This window comes from Phaethon aethereus (assembly GCF_964289735.1).
Source record: "Phaethon aethereus genome assembly, chromosome: 15".
Lineage (NCBI taxonomy): Eukaryota > Metazoa > Chordata > Aves > Phaethontiformes > Phaethontidae > Phaethon > Phaethon aethereus.
The window spans coordinates 10607678-10630759 of record NC_138591.1 but is presented as its reverse complement, the minus strand read 5'-3'; the positions used below and the strand labels follow the sequence as shown (position 1 = coordinate 10630759).

Here is a 23082-nt window from a genome sequence, read left to right as displayed (position 1 = left end):
ATGGGGGTCGAGAGCTTCTGCAGCGCGGACGCCTCCGAGCCCTTCTGGGTGAGCGGCGGGTGGGGCTGCGGCGGCTGCCGGTGTCGGCGCCGAGGGATGGCGGGGAGCCGGGTGGGACGCGGATGGGTGCGGGCCCTGGCCCCCGGGAGGAGCCCGAGGGGGCCGCGCCTGGCGGCGGGGGAGCGGGAGCCTGACGGCTGCGGCGCGCCCTGGCCGTGCGTGCGGGAGCAGCGGGACGAAGCGGTCGCGGGCGGGGTGGAGGGGCAGGGCCGCGGCCCGGGGCTGGATGGTCTCCGGCTGGGTGCGATGTCCCCGCGCCCGGGTCGCGGAGCGGGAGCTGGTGGGCCTCGTATGCGGGATTTCCCGCAGAGAGACGCTTGGGGAGGGGAACTGGTGAGTGGGTGCTTGCCTGCGGGGCTGCGAACGGGTTCCCGAGTGACCGGAGCGGTTTCTGCCCACCGTGTTTGGCCACTCATCTGCGTTACTCACGGGTGTGCGGGTAATAACAGTAACGGTGACTGCCTGCTGCCGTGCCGAAGAGCGGTGTGCTGTCCTGTGAAGGCGGCCAGAGATCCGCTTTCTGCCGGCTAACAGCTGTATCGCACGTTGGCGTAGCAGTATTTTCGCTCTTAAGAGGGGCGAACACAGCCCGCGGTGGGTGAACCGCAAACCAGCTGTGCAAGGGTGAGTGATGTGGAAACGTTACAGTGTGGGTCGTGCTCAGCCGAGACACAGGGCTCCTCTGCAGAGCCGCGCAGGTGCTGGCAGCAGTGAGGCCCCTGGGAGGCCAGGGGTAGTGAAAATCCTCCGAAGGAGGAAACAGGTTGTATGGAGGAGGAGGTTCTGTGGGGGAAGGGAGGAGAGCTGGAAGTTAGGCGAGGAAAAAAAAAAAGGGGGAGTGAGAGCTTCTGAAGGCCAGTGTAGGGGTAAGAGGAAAACGTAGTTTGTCTTAGACTGTTAAAAGAACTTCCACATATTTATCAGATATTTGCCAAATAGTATTGAGCTAATGAGCAGCCTTACTAGTAAAAAAAAAAAAGTGCATGTCTCAAATACCACTGTACTATTTATCTCAAGAACCATTAAAACATGACTCATGAAATACTAAAATCAAGACTTTAAGACATTTAGCTTTTCCAACTGATCAAAAGTGACTCTGCTAACCTGCTTTTACATTGTTTAAGTTCATATCTCTCTCCAGCTAATTTTCAGGTTTCTTGGAAATGGCTAAATTGTGAGTTGTCATGAAATGTATTTTTCCTCTCTCCTAGAATGAGGCGTTCTATTTGAGGAGCTTTAGCAAATACATGTTTCAGAATTGAGTTTATGGGAAAACTGACTTGAGAGAGTAGTGGTTTTGTTAAAAAGAGCTGCCAGTTCTTTGAACTGTGGAATGGAAACATCAGGTAGAAGCAAAAACTACACTGAGAATGTTGGAAACAGCTGGTTTATATCGGCAGTTTCCTTTAGTACAAAAACACTTCCAATTTTTGTATATACTACAGCCATTTCTGATGTTTGTGGTGTGTCATAATTACTCTGTATGTTATTTTTTTTTCCCCAGTAGTTGCATTGGTTCCCGAGAATATAGATGGTTTTGTGATTTGTCATCCTTCTGCAAATCACATGGAGTCTGCCTTTCATTTCTTCCAGCTAAAGATCCTTTGGGTGTGGTTGGTTGATTTCTGGATTCTTCTAATCTTGCAAAAAAACAATTGTGAATTCCAGTTGGGTAAGATGTGTCTGGAAAAATATTCTTCCTTGCTGAACTTGTCCTCATAAACAACACTCTGTATCCACTTTGTTGTTGCGGTTCCCAGTAGTGGGCAGGGTAGTAATGCTAGTTTTGGTGCTTATGGATACTGGGGTTACTTCATTTTCTGGTATTTCCATTGTTGCTACTATTTGAAGCTGAAATTGTAATGGATTTTCAGAAAATGCTTATGTATATGCAGTGTTTCACTGAGCTTCTAGGTATCCCCTGTGAGTGTGCTGTTGTCTTGTGGACTGCACTCTTCTGCTTCTCAGAGCTGGGCGATAGCTAGATACCTGGTATTACTGCGTTCTTGTGGTGAACTATATGCCTGCATCAGCTGTTTCGGTTGGTGCCAAAGCCTTGCTAGTGGAGCAGTGGGACTTCCTAGCAAACTCAGCTTCAAGGAAGAAACACGTTTTTCTGTCAAGAAAGCCTCGGTGCTGAGTTCGGGGCAACTCAGTTTTAAATTGTGGGGGAGATTTTGCAGGTTGAAAGGACCTAGTGGACCCTTACAGACTGTATGCTAATCTTCTTAAGCTTTGCTGGCCAGGGTTTTTCTTGCTTGCACACCCAAGGAATGTTGTTGTTGAAAGTCCTTGTCTGAGAATTAAACAGATTGGTTTTATTTAATACTTATTCTGAAAGGTCAACAGCCCAAGCAAGTTGCTATCTTCTTCTTCACTCCCCCCTATCTCCCTTTAACCTCTCTCTCTGCCCCCACTCAGCATATTAGCTCCACTACAATCAGATTTGCCTACAGAACGTAATTGTTTCTTGCTTCCGTTGAACCACACTCTGTTTTTGGAAGGGATCTGTCTCTCCCTTGCTTTCTCTAGCAGCACTGAGTATCTCAAGAGTGAGTATCCCATCCATAACATAAAGAAAGGTACAGCTGTGTAAGATAAAGTTACTAATAGCTGTTGATGATGACAAAAGCTTTAAAAAACCCTAGTGGGGTAGGGGTAATGTTTTGCACTACTTGCATTTCAATTCAGTGACATTAAGGGCCTGCTTAAACTGGGAAACTTTCTTGTGACCTGACATGCTGAGGTAGCTTTGTCTAGAGTATCACTAGCGTATGAGTGCAGTCTACCATGCTTCAATACCAGCATGCAAAAAAAGAAAAGTGAAAGTGGGGTGAGGAACTCTTTGTCATTCTAGGCAAGCAGGGTAAGTGTCAAGGCAGATGTAGAACTTACTGTATGCTTTGGCCTGCTGACCTAGCTGTCTGGATACGTGCACACTCGCACAATCGGTGGTCTCAGTTCAGTTACATTATGAAATAGTCTGCTGGTTTTCCTTTTTTTTTTTTTTTTTTTGAATAAAATTTTGGGGTAGTTTCAGTTTTTCAGAGCTTGTAAACTATGCAGTATCACATTTAGAGAAGTCTTTTCATGTCTGAAATTTCTAAAGGAAGAGGTTTAGAGTTTTTGTGACACTTCGAGTTTTCAAGGATAACCCACAATAGGGGCTTTTATGAAAAAGAAGATGTGAAAGAAAAAGTGTGTTCACGCTAAGCAGTTCCTTACAGTCCCTTCCCAGCTGCTCTGCCAGGTTTTACAGAAGGTCTCAGTTATTCATTCATGTAAGTCAAATAGAATCTGAAACTTTTGAGGTTCTTGCTTATACTTAAGGGAGTATGAGAGAAATGGCTTATATTTATATAAGCTCCTGTCATGTCCTGTCTAACCACAATGCCTTTGCCTGTGAAGGAGTTAACTCTAATTCTTCTTTATCTCAGTGGGAACTTAGTGGAAAATTTTCTCCATGTTTTTCTAGTTGGGCTTTTGGTTGTTGAGGAAGGATCGAAAGCAAGTAATTCCATTCACTTCTAGGAGAAAAGCGTTTTTTCATCTCCTCTGTTTTGTTTTCAAAAGTAGAGTCCTGTAGCGATTCGAGCTGTGTCTGCCTGTGTAAATCCAGGCCTGCTTCTTTCCTGTTGGTGCAGAAAGCTTTTGTGGAGCCTCTTGTCTGTCAGTAAAGATACTGCATCCAAACACTGTTCTAGGTTTAGCACTTCTTCATGTGGAACCAACCTACAGGAGATAGAATAGATGAGAAAAGGCAAGGCAGAGCCTTGCACACAAAATACAGGGACCAGCTTGGTGGTATTGGGCTCTGTTTCCCTTGCTGTTGTGTAGAGCTCTGTCTGAGGCTTTCAGGCGTGTTTTCTCCATCTTAATAAATGTATTTTCTTGAGTGTTTGTCCAAAGACATTGTTTTGTGTTTGGGTTGACGTTGTAGCTAGGGGAGATCCACCAGCTTCTCAGCTGGTTGCAGACATGTTGAGATCTTCTAAGACTGTAATGTGGCTTGATAGGATTTTGTTGAGAAAAAAAATTAATATTCTTTAGTTCATTATAATGATTAGCTGACATTTGTGAAGTGATATTGTGTGATGTAAACAGCTGCTATGTTTCTATTGTTTATGAGGACACTGATTTTGATTTTCCTTCAGAAGTCTATTTGAGGAAAACTGACTTTAAATGTAAGGGGTAAATTCATGTTCTCAAGTTCTGTGGCTTATGCTTTTATGCATTAGATAAGCAGTAACTTAGCATGTATCTTGGAACGCTGCAGCTTTTTGCACTGTAAAACGTCTTTCCTGCTTTTTCAGTGTATTTTTAGCAGAGCTAGGGAGGAGTCTGAGGTGCTGTAAGAGTGGTGCTGAATGAGCTTGTTATAACAACAACTCATAACAAACAAATTATGAGTTCAGACTCTTCCTTTAGTTGTGAAGGTATCAAGTTTATGAATACATTTGTGATCAGAGTTTAAAAGAATCTATAGATCAGAAAATTGCTTATTTGCTGTCATAGGAAGGTCACGTGGACAGCATTTGGAACAGAGGAGGAGCAGCAGCAGCAGAGTGTTAAACAGAAAAATCTTTATGCAAGACGGTGCCTTTATTATAATAAACATCTGATCGCCTGATTCTCATAGCTTGGTTGTCATTGGGTTTTTTAGCGATGAAAGCCAGAGGCTTCTTTGTCAGCTTTCTCTCATTTAAACCTGTAAAACATTTTTGTTGGTCGTGTGAACAAGGGTCTAAATTTGCATAGAAATTAAACTTACATTAGAAATTAAATTTATCTTTCTTGATCCAGAATAGATCAGTTTAGGGGAAATACAGAAAGACAAAGCCTGATATTCTGTTGTTGATGGGGGTTTTCTTAACAGATGACCTGTCATTTTACAGCTGTCAAAGTTGCTCAGAAAAGTTAAATGAGGAAAAAAACCCAGCAAAATGCCTGAATAACTTGTGCTGTTCCATGCAGTTACAGTGCGGTTTACATTGAAACACTGTGCTATACTGGGACTAAGTGAAGGTTAACCCGGGTTGCACTGAAGTCATTCTGGGTCACATCTCTAAAAAGCCTACTGCCGAGTACTGACCTTTTGCTTACTTTTAATAGAGTCAGAATTCCGTGCATTACTGTTTTCTCACTGTTTGCATCTGTGGTAGCTTTGGATACAGTTTATCCCAACTTAAGCTGTTATCTTAGTCCCTTTGTAAGATTATTACCCAGGTGTGTTCAAACTTCTCACAGTGATTTGAACTTGATATACAGGCTGTTGCATTATTAAGCACATGTCCTGTTTTTGCTGCAAAAAGGAGATGACAGCAGGAATCTTTTTCCTGTATCCTTTTAAGTAACAGTGATTTCAGTGAATAACTTTACAGAAGGGTAAAACCCATCCTTTTGATTCTGAAACTCCGTAAATATTTTGTTGTCATGTGGCCAAATGTTGTCTCATAGTACTTGCAGAGATGTCAGGGTACAGAAATCTTACCTCTGTAGAAAGAGGCTAAACATTTTAATTTTGCAAGTGCTAATGTAATCTACCATGTTTCCCTGACACAAAAAATAGCCACAGTTCAGTGGCTTTTTGCTTCTTGCATTACAAACATCAGCTCTGTTAAATTCCACCGCTGCAGGTGCTCCTTTCTCTAGCAACTTGTTAGCACCAGCTTCTTATTTTAGGCTAAAGGGAAACAAAGGCAAAACATGTTTTTTTTAGTCATTTTACACACAGTTTCAGCTGGTGCAGTGCTGTCTATGACAAAGGATTTAAACTCTTTGTAACCATTAGGAAATACCCATATTTGGGTTTTGGGTGAGGAGGTGCAGACACCTGATTTAAATTCAGGACCAGGTACTGGAAGGTAGAAGCTTTTTCTTGGCTGTGTTAACAAGTCAAATCTGCATTATGCAAGTCATTACTGTTAAGACCTTAGTCTTGCTAAAACAATTACTAGTAGACAACATTATGAGAAATTAAGGGTATTTCCCTTTCACTAGAAATACTTACTGATATTTTTCCACATAAATCTTCTTTATATAAATGATTTAAAAATTTTAGGACCCCTGTTTATTATGTGATTTATTTTTTTTTTAAACATTCCCCCTCTTGCTCTAACGATCTCGTCTTGTGATAACGTTGAGAGACTATAAGAATAAAGCTTAGATTTCACAATGACTTTGAAACAAAGGAAGAAGGGGCATGGTCTCTTCCCCCATCTGAGGCCTCAATCTGAACATGGTATTTTGGGAAGCTGGCTAGAAGGCTTGCTTGTGAATGATTTAAGGCTTTTTATTCAGACAAAAGACTTACATGTCAAAATTGTAATTGGAGACCTGTATTTTTTGAACTTTTGCTAAACTAGCAAGTTCCTTGCTTCCATGACTACTACTGGCATTTTAACCAACGAACTTCTGATTTAATAGCAGTAGTTTTGTTCCATTCATGGTTTTATGAGGAGAAATGTTTTGTGTTCTCACTGTTCGGTGGACACCCCCCACCCCAACCAAGACTCTAGTATCAAGTGAGAGAAGATCCTCAATTGCATGGTAGGTTTAGTTCTCCTGTAGTAATTGGGGACACACACACCCCGCAAAGCCAAAAATATGTTTATTCTGTGGGTGAATGTGATCTCCATGAATGTTGGAGTTTTGAATCTAATTCTTACATCCCAGTGTGGTCATTACCATTAGTGTTTCTTATCTCACCGTTGTGGCAGTAGAAGAACAAAAAGGCAGAAACTTATCCATCTATTTTGGGCTGTTATTGGCTTGAAGAAATGTCTGAGAACTTATGTGGGCATATGAGCACCTATCCTCAGATGTGACCATGAAGGAAAGTCCTGAAGTCTCTTCCCAAATCATCAGTCTGGCACACTCTATGTTCATTTGTTCCACTGCTTGTGGAAGTAGTATAGTTCTGTGCGGGAGCATAATTCCATCATTTTTCCTTGCAGAAGCAGTTTTTAGAGTCTGTGGAGGTATGGGAATGAGGTCAAGTATTTGGTTGTGTGGCTCTTACTTTTTAGTAGAATCCTGGTTTTGTGTTCTAAAAATAGAGAGTCATTCCTGGCTGTTTTCATTAAGTATAGGAAATAGTTGTTGGAACGATACTACTGTAAAATCTGTGTGAGTATTTTCAATTTTTCTTCTTCCTATTTGCAGAGTACACCCTTAGGTGATACAATAAACCAGTAAACCATTTATTTTGTGTAGTTAGTATATGTCTTCAAAGGAATTGACAGTGTGTTGAAAGCTTTTTATTTTAAATGCGGCATGAGCTCACTTTGCATCACAGTGAAAGTACCGTTTTACTTGTACATTCTGCACCAACTTTAATTGCAAGAAGAACTACTACCTTGTGTCACAGGAGAGATCCATGCGTTTTGGGTAGCTTCCTGTTTATTAACAAAAAAAGCTAGAGGAAATATATATCAGCTAAAGTGGACAGGTGTGTTTGTTCTTTTATACTATGCTACTTCATCTGGAATAGATTCTAGAGCCGTTTGATCCTTTCATGCAAGTAGCACTTTTCCCAAGATACTTTCAATATAATATGCGTAGTATTTTTAAAGGACTGAAAAATGTATAAACAGGAAGTTTGTGATGGTTGCTTGTACTAGCTTCATATACCTCATTTAGTGCCTTGTTTGCCACTGTTAGGGATGTTGTTACTGTCTTTGCTGCTTGTTTCTGTGAATATTGCTGAGCAGACAGGAGAGCTGCCAAGTGTGGGTATTTCTGCTGCTTTTTGTGGGAGTTCCGGGGTATTTTTTTTGTACCAATATCTATTGCTTGTTTTATCAGCCTGTCACCTCTTGTGATCTAGCCTGAACAGTAAGCACAGCAGGGCAAGTGTTCTGCTGGTGAAGATTGCGTATGGATGGACTTGTTGTAGGCTCTACTCTATAAATATGCTCTTAGAAATAGTGAGCTTCAGCATGTTTTCATGATCTGACTCCACCGTGCGAATGACAGAATGAAGACACTGTGTTTACAGTGTTTTGAGAACATAATTTCAGTCTTGTCTTCAAAATTTCTAAATCTAGACGGAGTAAAACTTGGCAAGCTGAATTAACTTTGGAGAGGTCTCTTAAGTTCATCACTTGAAAACAGACCTCCTTCTAACCTGTTGCAAAATCTGGGTCACTGTAGTTAATTGTTTTCCTTAATTCTTAGCATGGTCAACAGTGTCACTGTTTCTGCTATTGGTTTTGATGGAGAACTGGGGTGTAGGGACTCTTAATGAAGTAAGGTCAGAGTTCCTTTAAAGCAGCCTTAAAGGCACAGAGGTCCTTTTCTTGTGTGTGCACACCCCCGATCCCCTGTTGTCCGCTGATGCTAGTAGCTCTTCTGAGGCTGGAGGCTCAGCCAGATCTGGCAAATCTATCTGGAGGGAGGCAGGCAGGAAATTTGCTGTCCTAGATGGTGTCGGCCTTTAGCCTGCACTCTCGGGGCATCTGAGGGAGAATGGTTGAGTCAGCTCATGGGTTTGTAGGTGCTGCACTGGGGAATTTTTTAATATGCTCTCTAGAGCTGCCAGATTGTGAGACTTCGTATTTCAATGAAAAAGTGGTGATACTATTATAATGAAAGTTGTCAGCTGCCATTACAGTGTTAGAGCCTGAGGGAACTAATTACTTGTGTTCTACTAAATGTAAGCATTGCATTAAGCAAAAAATGTGTTTTATTGCTAGGAAAATAATAATGAGAAACCGTATCTTGGTGTTACAAAGGAGATGGTGGTTCTGTGGGCGATATCGAAGTAGTGGGTACACACTGATGTTAGTGTCAAACTCCATTTGAAGGAGTAAGCATGGACCGTGATACTAAGATTCCGGTGTGGTTTTGTAATTTCACTTTTTATGTAGGTGTGTGGTAATGTTTAAGTCATTTGTCAGTCACAGCTGGTTCATGCAGGTGGATTTAACAGTGTGGTTGGCAGTCTGCATCTCTAGCACACTGGTGCACAGCAGGTGTGAAACTGAGCAATTTTGGCCTCTCCGTTTCTGCCAGTGAGAATTTTAAAATGTGCTATGGGTCAAGTAGGATTATTGATGTGAGAACAGGCGGCTGCTGGCTGCACACTTAACAGCCTTTCCTGGCGGCCAGGAGAGGGGCAGTCAGCCACAAGGTCCTGCCCAGTGTCAAATACTGTTATTCCTCAGATTAGGCACACTGGAGGCATACAGCTTGCCCGTAGTCTTCCTTCTCTCGGCAGAATAACTAATCTTCTGTGTTGCAACTTTGTCTTGCAGTCCTGCTGTCAATGTTTTTATCTTGCCTGTTCCTGGAATTTTAAACAGGAATTAATATAGTTCTTTATTCTCATAGGGTTTATGCACTGTTAAATAAATGGTTTGCCTGTGAATAGATCCGTCCAATTCTGGAGAATGCCAAGCGTCTCTTGTGCTCTTCCTTGGAGATAGAGGGTTTCACTTCAAATGTGATAGGAAGCCTTTTTGTGCCAAAAGAGAAAACATACTATTGGGCACAAAAACTGTGGACTGGTGTCTTTTTCAGTAACAGTGCTAGTGATGTAAATGAAAACTGAGAAATAGGTCAGGTAAGTTTAAAAATACCCATTTGCTATTCTGGGAAACTTTAAAATTGTCCAGTGATTTTTAAAAGGAAAAAAAAATCCCAGCCTGAAACTATTTAACATCTGAGATGTGGTTTTTCTAGACTAGACTAAAACAGTCAACAGCAGATGTCTTCTCTCTCAAGATCTACCAAGAAAGGAACAAGGATTAGACTGATACTTCCCCTGTGGGTTCCTGCAGTCATAGCTTAAATTAAAGGTTGCTTCCAGATTATACAATCCAATAGCAAGAGCCCTAACCCCTTTTTTTCTTTCTCCTCGCTCATGGCAGGAGGCTGCTAGTTTGTGTAGGCTTTCAATGGATACTTGGATCTCTGTCATTTGATGTGCTCTTGCAAAGTAGAAGGGTTATCTGATTAGTCAGAGTGAAACTTGAATGTTTCTGCATTGATCCATAAGAGAATTTTGGTGTGCTGGAAAAAAATAAAACTCTGAAACTGGGTTTATCTGAAGCAAAACAGAAGCCTGTACTTTAAACTGACAGAACTAGTCTAGACTTGTGTAGATGAACATTGTGATTTGAATATGGATACATACTGGTTTCACGATGAGAGGGACATGTTTTCCAGCCACAGCTGAACCTCATAAAACTGTGGTATCCTCCATGCAGAACTTAGGGTATGCCTTCCTTTGTAATGGATTGAGTTCCACTTGCCTTTGCCCACTGAGGGCACTAACATCTCAGTTCAGACCACAAGCCTGCTTCTGGTGTGATCTCCTGACAGTCCCCTGTCCTGTATGTTGGCTCCTTTGGGAGTGGCCCGCGTGCCTTTCGGACAGGTCTTAACTGGAAAAAGTGCTCCAGATGGACAGTCTGGTTGGTCTGCAGGGGAGCCTGCAACTCGTCTCGTGTGAACCTGAGTGAAAGACATCTTGTGTGGGTGTCTGCTGCTCAGAAGCAAGTACTTGATCTACTTGCTCTTCTTGTCTGTGCTACTGCCTTGTGTATACATAGCCTGAGAGACTTGCACCTAGGGAATCAGCAGGAAAAAATACCACCATGTCTCTCTCTTCATGGATTCATTCCTCACCTTTTGTCACCTGACATGAATGTAAAATGGAAGGGGCTTCTGCACCTCACCTGTGTGTAGCCATTTCTCTCTTACAGAGAAGAATAGTGTATTTAAGCTAAGCAAATTCCTAATTGATATCAACAGCCTCTGGATCAAATCCTGGAAAAATATGAAAGAAGAAACGCTGATGTTGCTGTAGATGTTAAATTCTAGCAGTAATCTTGCCCCAAACTGCCCATATGTTCCAACTTTCTGTTCTTAAACCTGAAGTACCGTTACATTGCACCCTCTTGCCTTTAGTGTAGACACACCTTCAGATAATTTGCAAATATGAAAGTCAAATGAAAGATTGCACATATTTTTAGAATATCCTCCAGTTAATAGGCATAGCAGTCATGCATACAGCACTTCTTTCTTTTATTTAGAGATGTGGCCGTGACGTTCATTACTCGCTCTGTCCTTTCTGGTAATTGCCTGATTCATTTTACAGCAACTTCCTTAAGCAGTGTGTAGATCGTGAAAAATTTAATCAGTAAAATGATGTCAGTGCTCTTGTTGTTTGCGTGTAAAGCTGATTACATCCTGTAATTTACTTGTGTAAAGTTATTAACTGTCTTAATTTGTGAATTGTAAACTGTTCTGCAGAGTCATGAGACTTTTTCTTGGCTGTTGTGCTGGAGTGGAGCAGCTGGGACTTAGAAAGCCAAAAACATTTGTGTGGTGGCTAAATGTAAGGATGACTCAGCTGAAATTTCTGATGATGTTATGCAGTTAGGGAACTCAATAAGCATGTGGCTCGCTCACAGCGTCTCACAGTCGCTGCCTTGTCACGGACAACTTGCGTGCCCCTGTGCAGATACACTAAAACATCATTGGGCATTTTTATGCTCTGCCAGTGTTAATTTCCTTGAATTGGCTGTATTAAGTTTGGAGGGTTTTTTTAACTGATAAAAATGATATGAAGTGAGAAGAATTTTTAGAATGCTGTGGAATTAGAGGAGAAAAAGAACAGCTGTGTGTCCTGTGCATACTGTCTTGTATCTAACAGAGCAAGAAGTCCTAGATTGTAACAGAAATTGAGGGGGAAGTGGGGAAGGAAAATATTTTTGTTTCTACATTTTCAGAAGAAGTTATTAAAAAAAAAAAAAAACAAACAACAAAGCATCTTAGTATAGAATGGTCAAATTTAAGGGGAAGCCTGCTCTTACAATAAAATATAGGTCTGGCTAGCCTCAAGTTGAAAATTTTGCAAGTTATGTCTTCTGTTTCTCTTTAGATCTATTTTCCTCTCTCTGTAATTGTGTTTGAAACTGTTTGATCCTTATTTGTCCTCATCTTCCACTGATTAAAGTGTGGCGATTTTGATCAGTGGGATCTGTTTCCAGCTTTGATGTTGGAACAGAGGGTGCAGGCACTACAGCTCCTTTTGGTTTTGTTTCCTCACCTATAAAATGTGGATAATGGCACTTACTTCTGTGACCAGCTCAGGCTTTTCTAGAGAAGAAGGATTACTGAGTGCTGTTATGTCCCAGCAGCGCTACTGGTATTCTGCGCAATTGTAAGCTGTGCAACTGTCTGAAAAAATGCTTTGCAACTGAAAATGACGCTACAGTTAACAAGCATTTGGGCATGGGACTGCTACTCTTGGCTGTGTGGCTTTTAAACAGAAGCCTGCGTGCTATGCTTCGGCTGTTGAATACTGCAGTCCATGTGCAGCAGTGATCTCTCTGTATTGCGTCAGTCTGTTGGAGAGTCAGAAATCCTACAGCACTTGAGAGGAAATGTCCCTTGTGGTAATTGTACAGCAGCGTCAGTTATTTTAAGGTAGAATTTCCTGCAAGAGATTTCCCTAACTCAAACCAATCATAAGTATGGTATGAAAGTTCATTTTACTAAATAGCCTGCCATTGTAAATAGTCCCTTTACCAGTAGTGGCAACGGTGATCACGTTTTTATTACTGTGTCAGTTTTGGTTTGATTGTATGGTGATTTATCTTGGTTTTGAGAATTGTGTTGAGAGAAGTAGGAAAACGTTGAATTATATTGTTTTACGTTTTCCTCTTGTTGAGTGGGAAACGGGCTGCAAGGGCAAGCCTTTTACTTAGTTCTATGCCCTGTTGTTACGAATTACCAGAAAGTCTCAACGGGGTTTGCTGCAGACAGCTGGGGAGCTGTGAGACGACCTTACAGATAGTGAAGTCATGTTGTCTTGTGCTGTTCACTTTTACTGTGTGCCAGATAATGTTTCCACACTGAAATTTGGGAATGCAGTGTACCTGAGTATTGATACAGACATGCACAATGGTTATAATAGGAGATAGTTAGCACTGTTGTGTTATTTTCTGCAATGATAATGTGAAAATCCTTGATTAATACTGTTAAAGATTCCAGTATTACATTGGAGTGAGTTATGTGCTATGGTAGCTATCTATAACCAACAAAAGTGATGCTAATGTCATTTTGTGAAGGTTTAAAACTTCTGAGCTACAAAAAGTACAACAAAATGAGATACACTATAGAATGGAGCCAGTTTAATACAAGTAGAAATAAATATACAATAAGAGATACAGAATAAGGCAGATAGTGGCTATTTTTTTTTTTAAATACTGAAGTTCTGTGTTTGATTTTTCTTTAACTTGATCCATTTTACCTCCCCAGGATTGGAATTTGACATGGCACACAGAAAATCCAGACTTCACACAATGTTTTCAGAACACAGTCCTGGTCTGGATTCCTTGCATTTACCTGTGGGTCTGCTTCCCAGTGTACTTCCTATACCTTCGTTGTCATGACAGGGGATACATACAAATGTCAAACCTCAACAAAGCCAAAACGGTATGTGACTTTTTAAAATCAGAACTTACTAAGCTTATCTGGAAGTTTGAATCTATTTTCAGCTATGTTTTAGCACACTATTTTTGTTCAGCATCAATCTTGGCCTGTGAGCACACTTCAGCTGCAACTGACTTCTGTTTGATTTCCAAGCCTTATGTTTCTCCGTTGCCCTTTTATCAGTAGGCTTTCTGAAATTTACTCTGATGTAGGAAAAAAAGCATGCAAATCCTTTGTAAAATGAGTTGGATAAGACTATTTTAAGGCAACTCAATCTTGAGGCCTTTATTTCAATTAAAAAAAAAATTATTATCCTGTCAGCTTCTTAAGTTACACAGCATAGATTTCTAGAGCTGCTGCAGGTGTTCTATTCCACTTCTATTGTGAAATCCATACTTAATGTTTTCTTACCTTCCCTCCGCCCCGTAGAATAAGTGAAAAGTGTTAAGAATGACTATAATAGCATGGTGTATTGGAGAGTGTGTGTCTCTGCGATCTGTTATTCAGGAGTGAGATTCCCCAGCTTTCTGCTTCATAATACACTGAATTATATGGTACTAAAAATTAGTAAATGTTTTTCTTTTAGTGAGGATCCAGTAGGTAAAGCCAAATTACTGTTCTTTTATGCATGTTGTAGAATTGCCCAAAAGAGATGATCTGATCATAGAATGGTTTGAGTTGGAAGGCACCTTAAAGATCATCTAGTCCAACCCCGTTGTCATGGGCAGGGACAGCTTCCACTAGACTAGGTTGCTCAAAGCCCTGTCCAACCTGGCCTTGAACACTTCCAAAGATGGGGCATCCACAACTTCTCTGGGCAACCTGTCCCAGTGCCTCACCACCCTCATAGTGAAGAAAATTATGACTCCTCTTGTACTGACACATAACATCTGATGTTCATGTCTATATTGCACTGCCTAATCTGTGTGAACTGGTGTATGAAATACACTTTTGTATTGCAGGCTTTGGGCTTAATACTGTGGATAGTCTGCTGGGCAGACCTTTTCTACTCTTTTCTGGGAAATACTTTTCGAGCCCCATTTTTTCTTGTTAGGCCTACAGTATTGGGTATAACAATGGTAAGTTCTTCTGTTACGGTCTTTGTTCATGCAAAACCTTAAGCAATACCATGCATCTTGGTAGTATTCAGTGTTGTAATTCTTTGAGATACAGTCTTTACGTACAGACTTAATCTGCAGTTGAACTGTGAAATACTGCGAAATGTCTGCTTCTAATAAAATTCTAATTCTAATTTCTAATAAAATTCTTCTAATAAAAAAATTAGAACACGTCCGCAACCCAGCTATGTTCAGTGCATTGCATATCAGCACACAAGCCAGAGCTAGTTGTCTTGCCTTTTATTTTGGTGGGCTTGAGCTACCGTTCATTGTATAGCTTGACTTGAGCATGGCGTGGAGGAGTCAAGTTGAGAGGACTGATTAACCCTAGGTAATGCAAATCACACTGAACTTGGTAAAAGGCTGTTGAAGGCATTGCATTATTAACTATCTTAGTACAAACTCGCCTGCATGTAACATTCTTCAGTGCATGTTTTCTGTTACGTTTGGCATGGTGGAAAGTCTTAAATGCCACATGAGGCACATAGGTGTCCCCGGCTAATTCCTTCTACCAAGATGTGCAAGTATCATCTACTTTCACACCAGCATCTCTGCAGCCACCATTTCAAGGAAAACACCTTGCTATTCATTTATTGTCAGTTGCCTTACATTGATCACAGACTTGGAATGGTAGTGATTAAACATGATACTCAAGGCGGGGATGGGGTGTGATGGGACACAACCACCTCAACAGTAATAACAACAACAAAAAAAACCAAACCAAAAAGACTGAACAGCCCTGAAACATACTGACAGGTGCAAGAGCTGTTAAATAGCTTGTGGTCATTTAATAATGCAATTGTCAAGCTTTTGTCAGGCTGACTGAAAATGCATATTGTAGCAGGCAAGTAAGATTACTAAATTGTACCAGCTTCCTAAAGGACTCTGAAAACACACAAAATACAGAAATAGAGTAATATTTGGTCAGTGGTGTTTGGCGTTGTGGCTTGTATGGAAAGAAATATTTTTATTTTAAAAAGAATTAGTCAGGAAATACTTGGAAAGGATATACTGTTACAATAATTGCATGTTGATTTGTGATGCCAAGCCAGAAATGTAAAGAAATAAAGACTGGCAGCTTTTGACAGTACTTTTGTGTATGTGATCATTTACTTCTATGTAATACATACTCCTTTTGCCTTTTTTGTCCACTTTCCTGTTTAAAAGTATTTTTTAATTACAGTTAAAATCTCTGGGAGATACTGGATTTGAAATGTTAAATAAGCACACTTTAACATAGTACCTTGTGTATGTGTATAACGTGTTGTAAAACTTGAAGCTTGTGAATATACTTTTATCTTATTTGTTCACAGTTGCTTGCCACATTTTTAATACAATATGAAAGAATAAAAGGAGTCCAGTCTTCAGGTGTAATGACGATTTTCTGGCTCATCTCATTGTTATGTGCCACAGTGGTTTTTAGATCCAAAATAATACATGCCTTAAATATGGTAAGTGGTTGCTAGCCTCATTGAGTTAAAAATAATCCCAATTGCTGCAGTAATAGAGTAGTTGGTTGTTAATGATGCCAGTCAGGTCAGTTAATGATCCATCCAGTGTACCTTCATTCCTTGGCTTATAAAAGCAGAACAGGCAAGACTTTAATGGCTTTTGTTTTGAAATGATAGTGAAATTCATAGTGATCTTAACTGTAGCAACAGTTGGTAAGAAAATTGTGCTAGCTGTTCCAGAAAGGGGATGTGTCTGCTTGAGTACAATAAAAGTGTATAATCTTCGATATGAAACTGTTCTGGGAGTTTACGTTGCCTTCCTGTTGATTATACAGTGGATTTCCTGAAACGCTTGGTTTGATAGTAATGTAGTCTCATCTGCTGAGGCAAAATGAAAGTGTACAAGTGAAATATTTTTACGTCAATCTGCTTTATAGTAAGGCCACCTCAAATACCAGAGTAATTGTGGAGCTGCCTGACGATGGCATATCACATTTATTTCTTGAAACCTTTAAGCCATGCTGGGAATTTTGAGAACTTTCAGGCAACTTTTGTCTTCAGCTGTTGGAAGTGGGATTTTTACTGATGGGTGTGTGGGGGTGTGTGTCCATCTGTCCGTGTGCTTTGATTTCTGTGGATTAAGCTTTATGTATCAGTCCCAGTGTAAAAAATGGAAGAACCTCTGGAATTTGAGCGCAACGCAACAAACTGTAATCTAAATTCTGCTCCTTTAATTCTTATTTTCTGTGTGCATGCTAATCAACAAATTTGCTTTGAAAACTCCCTACTAGCCACTGCATAAATGCCTTGCTCCTATAAAGAATACCTTGACTTCAAATTGGGGCATGTTGTGTTGGTACAAACTGTGTCTTAAGGTGAACTTCTGTACAGAAGGAGTTCCTGCTTGTATTTTTATGGCTGTGATTGATTAAAAATAAATGGTATATTTTATCTCCTCCCCCTTCTCTTTACCTTCCCTTTACCAAAATAGACATTGACTTTAATTTGCATTGGGGTAGGTAGTGTAATGTTTATGTAATTTGCAGAATTTACAGTAAGGAGCTGTTTTATATTTAATACTAACATGTTGCTTTAAAGAAATTCCTCAAGCCTTCTGATTGGAATATTACCTTCCTTTGTAGGGTGCTGAAGTGGATGCATTTCGTTATGTCACCTTCTGCATCTACTTCATCCTGTTATTTGTACAGCTCCTCCTGTGCTGTATTCCGGAACGACCACCTTTGTTTTCTGAAACAGTAAACGATCCTGTAAGTGTTCACTCTATACTGCATGCTGAGTATCTTATGTACAATATTCTGTACAATGAATTATAGGGCCATAGTCTTCCAGCTGCCAACTGATTCAAATCTTGTTGACTTGTTTGCCATAGGGTGTTCTTTCTGCTTTTTAGTTGGTGACGCAGAAGATTAAGACCATAACATGCAAAGCAGGGTGGGCTATATTTAGGAGAAACAACAAAAATACCATTTCAGTCATTCCTGAATAGCGTTCCTGAAGGTTAAGTCATATGTATTCAGTAGTGCTTCTGGCAACCAGTGGGAAATACTGATTTGAACTGCTATCCTCTACTCATCTGATACCATTCAGTAGGCAGTAACTCATTGTCCTGGTTTCAGCCAGGGTAGAGTTAATTTTCTTCATAGAAGCTAGCGTGAGGCTGTGTGTTGGATTTGGGATGAGAAAATGTTGATAAGGTGCTGATGTTTTGAGTTGTTGCTAAGTAGTCAAGGATAGTCCAGCTTCTCATGCTGGCCTGCAGCGAGCAGGCTGGGGGTGCACGGGAAGCTGGGAGGGGACACAGCTGGGACAGCTGACCCAGACTGGCCAAAGAGATATTCCATACCATATAACGTCATGCTCAGTATATAAAGCTGGGACAAAGAAGAAGGAAGGTGTGGAGGGACGTTGGGAGTTACGGTGTCTGTCTTCCCAAGAAACCATTACGAGTGACGGATCCCTGCTTCCCTGGAGATGGCTGAACCCCTGCCTGCCCATGGGGAGTAGTGAATGAATTCTTTGTCTTGCTTTGCTTGCGTGCGCGGCTTTTGCTTTACCTATTAAACTGTCTTTATCTCAAACCATGAGTTTCCTCACTTTTATTCTTCCGATTCTCTCCCCCGTCCCACCGTGGGGGAGTGAGTGAGCCGCTGCGTGGGGCTTAGTTGCTGGCTGGGGCTAAACCACGACACTCATAAGGATGTGTATTCCCTTCCTATTGAAGGTGGGGAAGAATCTACACCTGGAAAACTTGTGAATCTGGATAGATGTGTTTGATTTGCATATTTGCCTCTTTTTGTGCCAAGCAAAAATTTAACCAGCTCAGCTGCAAGATCAGTTAACGTTAGAGGGTGGTCTGGATGTAGAAACTTAATTTTTTGTAGACATGATCATTTTGCATGTGTTCTTCATTATATGTGCTAGCTATGTGGCATGGATCTAAATGACCTAAGGGATGCTGGATCATTATACTGCTTGCTTAGCCCCAGGTTAGACCTTCTGAGTCATGGTGGAGTGACACGTGTCACTGCCTGGAGTTTAGATGTGCCAAGTTTAGAAACCTCAGTTCTATATTTTTTTTATAGGGTGTAATTCTGGTTTTATGGATGTTAGGTGGCACTGACTGATGAAGGAAGGTGTGAAATGTGTGAGGGGAGAAATAAATGCTGCCTTTCTTACTGTGGAAGAGGTCCGTAACCAGTTGCACTTACTGAATTCCACAAGTTAGCTTCTCCGTCAGTATCCAGTGTGCCAGGGCTGCTCTGCATTACCACTGGCAGACAGTCTGCATGTATATGCCTGGAGGGAAGAGCATACTGCTGAGTTTTTGGATCCTCTTCGTCTTTGGGTTCTTTTCATCTCATTCAGGAGTGAAGCGTATTTGACAGGATACTGTAGATTTATGGAAAACTTCTTTTCTGCTTTGATCGTGGTTACAATAATTACAAGGTGCTTCCAGACCACAGTGGTTTGTTTCTGTGTTCCGAGTATTTCTAGGAGTGTCTCTAGGAAACCGAGCAGACTTCAAATTTTAACCTTTTTTTTAAATGAGTGGTGTGTTTCTTGAATATTATGGTGGGGAAAAGAACAAAGCAAGTCATGTTAGTCAGTGTTAAATTCTGCTTTATTCCCTTCTGCCAAGCATTTCCAAACCAGAAATGTTTGTAAATCTTGAGTAAAATCTTACTGTATGTTTATTTAAGCCAAAAAACTGCAGTGAAATTTCTGAGATGCTGATGTATATATAAGTCAAGCAATATGTTTTGTCTCTTGTTTTTGCTTACATTGCACAAGTCCAGACTTGTTGCAACTTGTCTTCATTTGATCTGGCATGAATGTCAGTAGAATTAATAGTTCTTTGTGTGATAACTATTTAATTTTATTAAAAATAGTATTATTTTAACAGTAATCCAATATGTTTTAATGCTTTGTGCAAATTAAGTCCAGGTTTTGGTAGTACAAGATCTAGTTGACTCTCATTTCCACCTGCAAGTAAAAGTATAAAGGAAAAACTAATATACAGCATTTTATGCAAAGTTGAGAATATTTTGAAATTTTGTTGAAGTTGAAAGTATTCCCTGTGTTTGCTGAAGTAGAAGTTGTGAAATTCTTCCAGCCTTCCTTGCTGCTGTTTTAATCCAACCAGATTAGGAGAGGATGTTAACCAGAAGAGTAGGTAAAACAGGCAGCTACTGCGCTGGATGTAGCACACGGGCTAGCTGTGTACCTTTATGGATGCTAAGTTTCCTTAGCTTATTGATGAATAAGATGCAGGGTTTTTAAGGGCTGTTTTGGGATGCTTTTATGTAGTTTACCAATTTTTTTCCATTTGTGCATGTTTGGGTTTTTTCCGTAGAGAACTGAATTAGTTTATGACTAACTCTACCCAATCAACATATTTGTGCTCTCATATAGTAGCATACCTTGCATTATATATAGGTAGGCACTGATCATGACATTTTGAGAGATTGTCTGGCCTGCACTGTCTTATAAAATTCCCTCAACTATTTGATGCGTTGCTGATACGGAGCATTGCTATTAGTGTGTCCCAGTGGGCTGGTCTGCTGACAGCCCTGAAGCTGTGCCTGTGTTTTCTGAACAAGCTCTCAACAGCATAAATTACAAGTTTAGCAATGTGAAAAAAAATACTATAAACAAAAGGAATTTCAAAAGCATCTGTTCTGCTTGATTTATTTCTTTTGGCCCTGTATCAGTCACTTCGTGTGTGGATTGATTTCTTTTTCTCTCCTTTAGAATCCATGTCCAGAGTTCAGTGCTTCTTTCCTCTCCAGAATCACATTCTGGTGGATCACTGGGTAAGATCAAGATGATGCATAAACACCAGTTAAAGTTAGATGGCATTTTAGAATCCTGCTTTCAGAGTTAATTAGCAATAATCATGCAATAATAACTTTGGTTGTTTTGGTCGCTTGTTTTGTAGATTAACTTGATCCCCCCCCCCTTTAATTAATCTTTTTTACTTCCTTTGTAGGGTCTTTGTAATTTTAAATTTTGCCAGTATATGTTTAGTATGTTTGCTGAAAGAAGATAACTAACTATTAGCTCTTTTTGTCCAACAGGTTATTTTTTTTCATTAACTTAGCTTTAGTTATGCTGTATAATTTGATCACAACACATGTTCTTGTGAGTTAAAACACAGAAACATGTGAAATAATATTGGTGTATAGTTGTGGTTGGTACTTAGCCAGAGTTCCAACAGAAAGCTAGATGAAAGGAATTGCTTTGTAAAATTAAAGGCTAATAAAGAGGCATGGGAATATTAATTGCCTGTCTGATTTTCAAATGAGATCACTTCACCCTTTCTTTTATTTTACCTGAAATTTGAATTCAGTGGCATATCCTGGATCCTTAGATGTTTTGGTGTCTAATTCTCACAGTAAAGGCAGAAGGGGGGGGTGTGTACACACACACACATATCTCTAGTGTTCTTAAATATATAGTGCTGATTCTTTCTAATACAGGTTGATGGTTCAGGGTTATCGGAGACCTTTGGAAGCCAAGGATTTGTGGTCATTAAATAAAGAGGACAAATCAGAGGAGATAGTGCCAGGTTTGGCTCGAAACTGGGCAAAAGAGTGGGCAAAGACCAAGAGGTAAGTTCAGTTACCCCGGCTGTCAGTTCTTCCAAGATGTGGAGGTTCAAAAGCTCAAGTTACTCAGCCTCTACTTAGAGGTGTTCGTCATATGTTACCAAGACTGCTTTTGTAAGGCCTAGGTGGCAGCTCTGTATCTGTCCTTAAGTGCATGCAAAACAGGAACCAGGTAGGCTGTTGCATGTTGTCTTTATGAAGAGCTGCATCAAGTTGCCCTTAGTCTTTCATGATCCAAAGCTGGTTATTGTTACATTTGATGTGTGGTTTTTCCCTGTGGAGGAAATATTTTCACACAGTCAAACTTTAGTCAAGAAATTTAGGAGCTTGGGCTTGCTCTGTAGTTAGTGAAGCCTCAGATGGGCAGTTCAGAGTGTAGAAGAGAGAAGTTTATTTCGTTCCTTTGACTATATAGGGATCCTGGGCACCTAAGCCAGGTGACTCATTACAAAGACTGTATGCCTGCAGTTTCCATCCTACTTTCATCATCCTTTACTGCAGCAGATAGAACTACCTTTTCATTGAAGGAAAATTGCTTGCTTGCTTATGCAGTGTATTTTTACATAGAACTTGTCCTCAGAAGTTGGGAAGTATGTAGTTTGGCATAAGCCAGATGTATGAAATGAATCTGTTCAGTCCGTTGGGAACGATTTGGCATAAATCTGACTGCAGTCTTTTAACACCAGTGGTACAGTGAGGCCTTGATTTTGATGAAAGTTCAGCATACTGGGTTCTAGGATAATGATGTCCTTTGCTCTTTAAGTTTAACACAGGTTATGGCCCTATTCCTCATTACCCAGGGCAGACTTATAGGAGAGATTCAACGGGAATGTTGCCTGTCCCTACAAAAATGACCATTTCTGAATGGCCAGTTCATTTAGCTAGGGTTGTATGATTAAAAAGATGTTTGACAGTAAAATCCAGTTAAACTACTAAGGGCAATAAAGAGCTCATAGACATATCATTTGTATACTGTGCATTTTTTCCAGTTGGCTTTATGCTTGAATAAAGACTACATTATATACCTACTCTTATTTCAGGCAGCCATTAAACATGTTATATTCGCCCAAAAAGCAGCAAAAATCAAGCGACTCAAATGGTGATGTGACAGAAGAGGCTGAAGCTTTGATTCTAAAACCATCTCAGAAGAGCTCTGAAGCGTCTTTATTCAAGGTGTTATATAAAACCTTTGGACCCTATTTTCTCATGAGCTTCCTGTTCAAAGCTGCACATGATCTCTTGATGTTTGCAGGCCCAGAAATTCTGAAGTAAGACCTATATACTTTATTATTGTATTAAAAATATGTGGACAGAATTTAAAACACACCGGTATTTCCCTCACCAAGCTGCTTTGCCTTCAGCTGGTTTAGTGGGGAAGAGTTGTCATGCAAATTAGAGACCATGCGCACAGGTGATTTTGGTCCACTGGTTTTCAAATTGTAACATCATGCATTAATCGTTTGACTTTTTATGTTTCTTTCCAACACTAGGAAGGCCAGGCAGGAACATAATTCAACAATAGCAAGAGAGTTTATTTAATTCTAACCTGTAGTGATTGTGGGACTACAAGTCACAGTATGTGAAGCAACAGAGAGATAAGGGGGTAGGAGGAGTCGTATTGCTTTAAGGTGAGAAGTAAAACAACTGTAAGCGGTTGTATTTTAGCTGGAGGGAATACGAGACTTTTTAGTGTAGCTCCAAGAGAATGCTGTACATGCAAGGTATGTGATACTTTTGTTTTGAAGTAGTACACTGTTAGTAGGAGGGAGTAATGTGTGCTAGTATAAAATGATCTCCAGTTTCTAAGAAGTTTGCTTAGATAAAACACTTAAGTTTGGTACCTTGGGTGCTTGCACGACTCATATAATGTCTAGAATA

The 23082-nt window shown here is 40.4% G+C and overlaps 1 protein-coding gene across 2 annotated transcripts in view; it reads left to right on the top strand.

Annotated features, from left to right (window-relative positions):
- The window catches only part of LOC309410235 (multidrug resistance-associated protein 1), a gene marked incomplete at its 5' end in the record, with an annotated part of 54793 nt that continues 31711 nt past the window's right edge, over positions 1-23082 (top strand). For both annotated transcript variants that reach the window (XM_082006600.1, XM_082006599.1), the window contains 8 exons: positions 1-48; positions 13333-13509; positions 14469-14585; positions 15938-16075; positions 17218-17343; positions 20348-20409; positions 21076-21207; positions 22245-22472. In XM_082006600.1, coding sequence (XP_081862726.1) covers positions 1-48; positions 13333-13509; positions 14469-14585; positions 15938-16075; positions 17218-17343; positions 20348-20409; positions 21076-21207; positions 22245-22472 — 1028 coding nt within the window. The remainder of the gene's footprint in view (positions 49-13332; positions 13510-14468; positions 14586-15937; positions 16076-17217; positions 17344-20347; positions 20410-21075; positions 21208-22244; positions 22473-23082) is intronic.